Source organism: Triticum urartu, chromosome 2A (assembly GCF_056163025.1).
Source record: "Triticum urartu cultivar PI428250 chromosome 2A, HENAU_Tu73, whole genome shotgun sequence".
NCBI lineage: Eukaryota > Viridiplantae > Streptophyta > Magnoliopsida > Poales > Poaceae > Triticum > Triticum urartu.
The window spans coordinates 148,616,220-148,622,383 of record NC_141874.1 but is presented as its reverse complement, the minus strand read 5'-3'; the positions used below and the strand labels follow the sequence as shown (position 1 = coordinate 148,622,383).

The 6,164-nt window shown below is 48.8% G+C and overlaps 1 protein-coding gene across 1 annotated transcript; it reads right to left on the bottom strand.

Annotated features, from left to right (window-relative positions):
- Positions 1-4,368: 4,368 nt before the first annotated feature.
- Positions 4,369-5,956, bottom strand: LOC147984331 (uncharacterized). Its single transcript, XM_087541051.1, has 5 exons — positions 5,729-5,956; positions 5,437-5,648; positions 5,045-5,354; positions 4,877-4,975; positions 4,369-4,782 (listed from the first exon to the last, which is right to left on the bottom strand). The coding sequence occupies exons 1-5, from the start codon at positions 5,954-5,956 to the stop codon at positions 4,369-4,371; spliced, it is 1,263 nt and encodes a 420-aa protein (XP_087397177.1).
- Positions 5,957-6,164: the final 208 nt, after the last annotated feature.

The following is a 6,164-nucleotide window of genomic DNA, read 5'->3' as shown; positions in this document are numbered from 1 at the left end:
AGCAAAAGCGTTATCAAAACCAATAGAACTGGCTAAACTTTCTACTCTCGCTCTATCGAGCTGAGTTTCAACAATACAAAGAAGAGTAGGGGCAAATTTCCTCGCTAATTCGTGAAGTTCTCGGATTGTCACGGCTTTTACCGCACCACGACAATTCCAGCTTAAGAGACTCATTTGTGCCCGGCGGTGCTCCGCCGTGGAGCCTGCCGATGATGCATCTGGGGTTTTGCCTCCTTTCTTGCCGTTTGCCATGTCCTGGGTGCTCTTCTCTCCTGCAAGGGAGATCTTGGACCGCTTCAGGTCCTGTTTTGGGGGCGGGCTCAGTGGCGTCTGAGGTGACGGCAAAGCCAGAACCCCGCTCCCACCGGACCGCCCATCAGCTATCGGTACCACTGCTCCAAGCCGCGCCGACTCGTGCACTTGCCCATCATCTCTTCCCAGTCTCTTCCTGTTTGTATCTTGCATATCAATATCAGTCGCCGTCTTAGCCGCTAGCTCATCTTCCTTCGCAGATTCTGTGTTCACGGTTGAGTTGCGCTGCCTGTCATCTCTAGCATTTGGACGGCCTCCACGGCCTCCTCTTCTTCCTCTTCTACGGCCGCGGTCTCCTCCAGGCCTTGCTCCTGTACGCATAGCCCATGAAGTGTGAAGATCCTTGAAAACCAGGGCTGCTGGTGCATGAATACCATCCCCATGCTCCTTAAAGATATGGCCAAGATGCCCACAAACAGCACACCAATCTGGGAGTTTTTCGTACTTCACCCTGTAAATCTGGCGCTTTCCATCCCTGATCATACTCACTGTGTTCTTTAGGGGTTTGGACACATTGATCCTCACCCATACCCAATAAATATTTCCAGCAAAATCCTGGGATATGTTTTCAGCGTAAAGGACCTCTCCAATCTTTCCTGCCATGGCCTCCACAAGATGAGCATACTTATCTGGAACATCATGAACCTGCACCCATATGTCAAGTGTGTCCAGTGCTACCAACGAAGGCTGAGTGATTCCATCATAAGGCTTGAGGATGACAGCGTTTCCCTGAAAGTTCCATGGTCCATCTTGCATAACCCTCTCCCAATCCCCAAGGCAGAAAAATTGAACCGTGTAAAGATTGTCTTCTAGAGGACGGAATTTGCAGTCATACGCGAGATCCCACGCCGCGCGCATGTTCTTGAAGAACCAATATTGACTGTACTGCTTATCTATATGCACCCAAACGGCGGCCATCCATCTTGCTGCATCTGGCGGTGCTTCTTTCTCATCATAGACGACATCATCCAGACCCTCCTCACGGAGCCCTAGCTCCGCCATCATCCTCTCTAGCCCCGCAGCGGTATCTACGCCCGGAGCCCTTGCCACCGACGCGCCATCTGCTGCCATTACTGGAAACCCTAACCCGATGTAGATCGATCGGGTGTTGCAAGGAGCCCTAAAACTTCCTTCTCGTGGCAAAAGGACGTCCAGGACGGGCGGTGTCCCTAGGGAGACACCCCTTATGCAAGCCTGAGTCCGATCCCGCGACAAGATCGGAGGAGGGAAGGAAACCTCGACGGCGGCGACGTAATCGCCCCGAGAGAAAATGAAACCCTAGCTAGAGGGAAAGAAACGCTAATTCCAGTTGGCATCACGTTCATCAATGGATTAAATCAAGAAGGTCGTGCGTGCAGCTCGAGCGGGAGCCCAGCTGGGAAACAGCTTGAGTGGACAGGGAGCCAAGATATTGATATTGTCATTTGAGCATGGGCACAATCAGCCTTTTTTTTAGTTTGGAAAAAAATGGATTTTTACGGCCTGATTTTTTTAATTTTTTTGTACATGCATGTATAGGAGTGTAGTATACTGGGTCAAATTTTCATCAATATTTGTACTTGCATGTGAGAGATAAAAAAAGATGAATAGATGCAAAAAGTGGGCTTGTTATTTCTTAAATGAAAAAATGGGCTTTTTTTGTTGATTTTGGGGCCGAAATTTTGAATTTCGCAGATACTTAGACCTAGTGACGAATCTATGGAGTAAATGGAGGGTAGGCTCAACTCTAATTGTGCCATTGAGATGGCCTGGGAAGCACTATGCTGGCCTGATCGCTCGTACTCCCTCCTTTCATATATATAGGGCCTAATGCGTTTTTTGAGGCCAACTTTAACCACATGTTAGAGCAATAATATATGACATGTAAGTTACACAAAGTACACCATTAAATTCATACATGGAAGGAGCTTCTAATGATATAATTTTCACATTATACATCTTATATACTATTAATCTTATCAATAGTCAAAGGCAACATTGAAAAATGTATTAGGCCCTATATATATAAAAGGAGGGAGTAGCAAAAAAGAAATTACCCCAGGCTCAAGCCTGCTAAAGCATGCCTAATAGATCGCCCCTGCTTAGACCACGTGCATAAGAATTCATTTTTAAATATTCAACAAAATTCAAAATATTTTAAGCATAATCTTTTAGGGGTTCATAAAAAAACATGCTACAGTGCATTCATGCTCTCAATGTCCGCTTTACAAGGTAACCAACTATCAAGTCCTATCTAAGAGTGGCGTTTGCGAGCTCGAGCTCTTATCTCGTATACTCCCACATATACCTGGCCATGGGAAGCTCGGCCCAGCCGGCCCGGCCCGAAAAAGCCCGACCTGGCCCAGCCCGATGCTGCTCCCGGGCTGGGTTCAGGCCTAGTTTTTGAGCCCGATGGCCGGGCCCGTCATTCTTGCGATTTCTTGAAGGGGCCCGGCCCGAAGCTCGAGGCCCGCTGGGATTTTACGTGTTCGGGCTAGGCTCGGGCTTAAAAACCAGGCCCGATGGCCGGACCCGGGCCTGGCTTTTTTGCCTCGGGCTTGGCTAGGCCTGGCCCGAAGCCCGGCCCGGCTCGAGGTTTGGCCAGGTATACTCCCACACCAACAGTATAACTTAAACAAATAGTAAAAAAAACATAAAAAAAACTGTTTTATTTTCAGCAACAAACATGTTCATGTCTTCTAATGTATGCAATTTTCATGGACATGTGGGGTGATCTTTGAAAAATGACGCTTCAATTGGCTCATATTGTATCCAGACAACGGTCTCAAATTGTCACTCGTCGGTACGGCGCGGCCCAGCCGCTCAGGTGAGAGGAGAACACACAGGCACGCAGCCTATTACTCCTATAATGTAAGACGTTTTCTGATATTAGAGGTTTTTTTAACAATCACGGGGGAGAGTTTCCCCACCTGGTCATGGTCTGTGCATACAACATTTTACGCGGTCCAGTGTTTTTTAAAAACATTTCAGTCCTCCATTCGCAACAGATTAACTTCGCACCATGAATATTTTGAGGCCCAACGTACTCCGTGAACAACTGAATGCTGACCCTTGAAGATGTACCAGCGCTGCTTTTAGAGATGAGATGAAAGTATACGTCCTAGACCACCCCTAACCGACCCAGCTCAGGCCTGCTGCGTTCGGTGGCGCCAAATGGGCCTGTCCAAGACCCGACTCCAACCAACGACAAGGCATACGTTCCTGCGGATCATGTGGCGTCAAGCTTCAGAATCTCGTACGCAACGGCTGCATGCTGCTGCGACTATTTTTTCTATTCTCTCATCCTCACAACCGAAACGACTACAGCGCAAGCTACAGAGTGTGCAGGCCTCCCGAAACTCCCCCGTACTCGTAGTTTTCCTCCGCCTTTTCTGCTTGTTTGCAGTGGTTCACCCGATTCAGAAACGACTGAACCCGGTGTCTCCAAAAGCGCGAGCAGCTACGACAGGCGCACCGCATGAGGCAAAATTTCGTGTTTTGACCCTTATCACATACATATTTAGGATCTAACCCCGGTTGAGAAAAATTTCGGAATTTAACCCTTTCGCTACCTTCAGGGGCACTGGCGATAGGGTGCAACGGAGGAGGACGGCGTCCGTTTGCCCGTACTTACGTGGATTAGTACCCTGGCGGTAGGGTGTGGCTGGGTTTTTGCCTTGCAAAGTTTCTGTAACGAAATATCAAAGAGCCCTGGCGATAGGTTCACCCTACCGCCAGGGGGGTTGGCGGTAGGCTGTGTGACCCTACCGCCAAGGTACGTGGCGGTAGGGTCTTGTGTTTTATTGTTTCAGGTTTAATTGGTTGCTTATTTTTAAAATCAATATTACAGTAATATCACAAATCTTAAACAATTAAACTTAGGCATCACATACACATTAACAAAACTTGAAGTACATAAACACATAATTCCACAAATAACAAACGGAGTTCAACTAATTAGTAAACGGAGTTTCACATAGACACACAAGTAGCAAACACACTGTTCCACGAATAAGCTACAAACGGAGTTCCACAAACGGAGTTTCAACTACAAGAGCCAACTACCCAAGAGCAGAATTACTTGCTCCTTCCCCTCTTGAAGGTACGGTCCTCGTTACTCTTTAAACGAGTCTCTTTAGTCTTCTTTTTGGTCCGTCGAGGAACCGGTCTCTGGAAAGGGTCCGGACTCAGCAAATCCTTCTTCTTTGGATTCCTCTTCGGCAGCTGAGATGGTTGAGATAATTGAGTTGGTGGAGGTTCATAATCTTCATCGTACTCCTCCTCCCCATTGCTCTCATCCTCCTCCTCCCCTTCATGTGTGGCCTCCTCCTCCTCCTCCTCCTCCTCCTCCTCAGCCAACCTAGACAATGAGGGAACATGGCTCGATGAGCCGATGTGACCATGTGTGGCTACAGGCTGATAAGCTTCAACCGACCCAGCGCCACCACACCCAAGCAGCCCTACCAGCTTGCGACAACGCTTCACGAACTTCTGCACTCACAATGAAACAAGGGCACAATAGGTATGAGATTTATGATTGCAAGTGAACAAAGATGCATATGTTTCGAGGAGGCTGAAGTTGTACCTTCATCGCCCCCCTCATGTTGTTATCAGATTGTACGCTCCCGGGGGTAGCACCTAGTGCATCTGAGGCTTCAAAGATGCATTTGTTCAGCTCACCGGACTGTAACAGCATAAGTCAGTCACGATGACGAATAAAATAACTTAAATACAACCGTCAGTTCAAACTTACCACTCTGTTCATGAGGGGTGCAAACTCCCTAAATCCACTATGCATGTCTCTGATGCCGGTCTGGTAGGCCTCTTCCTCAGGGTCATCCCTCTCCAGCTCCACGATGTCTTCCACCGTCCACCGAGGCCTGAGATGAAGACGGTGCTTCTGGCCATCATCGTACCACCTCATGTGCCGGCCCAGGTAAGCATCCCAGTCAGTCACTTTCCTCTCCACATCTTTACGGTACCTCCGTCGGTTCCACTCCATCACATGAGTTTTATGCTCCTCTCCCCAGTTTGTGATCGGGTGATTCTTCTGCCTTTTCATCCTGCAAGGCATAGGCCACAAGAAACATCATAATAAAATCGCCACACAATGAAATCATGGGCACGAAGAACAAGCGCACTCACATGTGAAGCGCGTGGCCGCCGGTATCGGTGGGCTGGCCCGGTGGGGTATGCTGATACATCCCAAACTGCGTGGCCACACGGTGTGGCAAGTGCCACTCGACGGCGTACACACATATCATGGGCACGATGCACCGCGAAAGACCACTGTCCGCATCGCACATCATGTTCAGATCGAAGTCCAACTCTCGGTCATGATACGGCCACCGGTTTACCTATTACATATACATTGGTAAGTTCCCACTCTCGGTCAAAAGTGGAATCAAAGAGAAAGGTGGTGAGCTAGTTCATATACCTGCGTATGCGTCAAAGCGTCCAACTCGTCGGTGTAGGTCTTGTACGAAGTCTTGTTCAGGCCCGTGTAGAGTTTGACAACATCCCACTTGTAAGCTACGACGGGGTGTCGAGTCGTGTCGCCGTCTTCGCCATAGGCACCCCATGGGCGTCTTGGCATCTTCTCCGGACGCCCCACCGGCAGCCGTTCCCACATCCAAATGGAGAGGGCCCACACAAAGCTGCCCATATTGGACTTGTCTCCCATCCTCGGGTTGCGTCGTCAAGCTGCAAAACATCAAATGAGGATCAGATATAACAAAATGTCATGGATATACTTTCGTAGGTAGGAAATTAGATACTCTCTTACCGAACGGTATAGGTAGGTGAGAGATGCGGTCCCCCAACTGTACCCTGCATCCCAGTCGGCTAGGAAGAACAGATACGACCAGTTACAG

Coding starts and splice junctions, on each gene's coding strand:
- LOC147984331 (XM_087541051.1), bottom strand. CDS start 5,956: ATGGGCAGCTTTGTGTGGGCCCTCTCCATTTGGATGTGGGAACGGCTG. Junction 5,649..5,728: donor ACGCTTTGACGCATACGCAG/GTATATGAACTA, acceptor TATATGTAATAG/GTAAACCGGTGGCCGTATCA. Junction 4,783..4,876: donor ACATGAGGGGGGCGATGAAG/GTACAACTTCAG, acceptor TTGTGAGTGCAG/AAGTTCGTGAAGCGTTGTCG.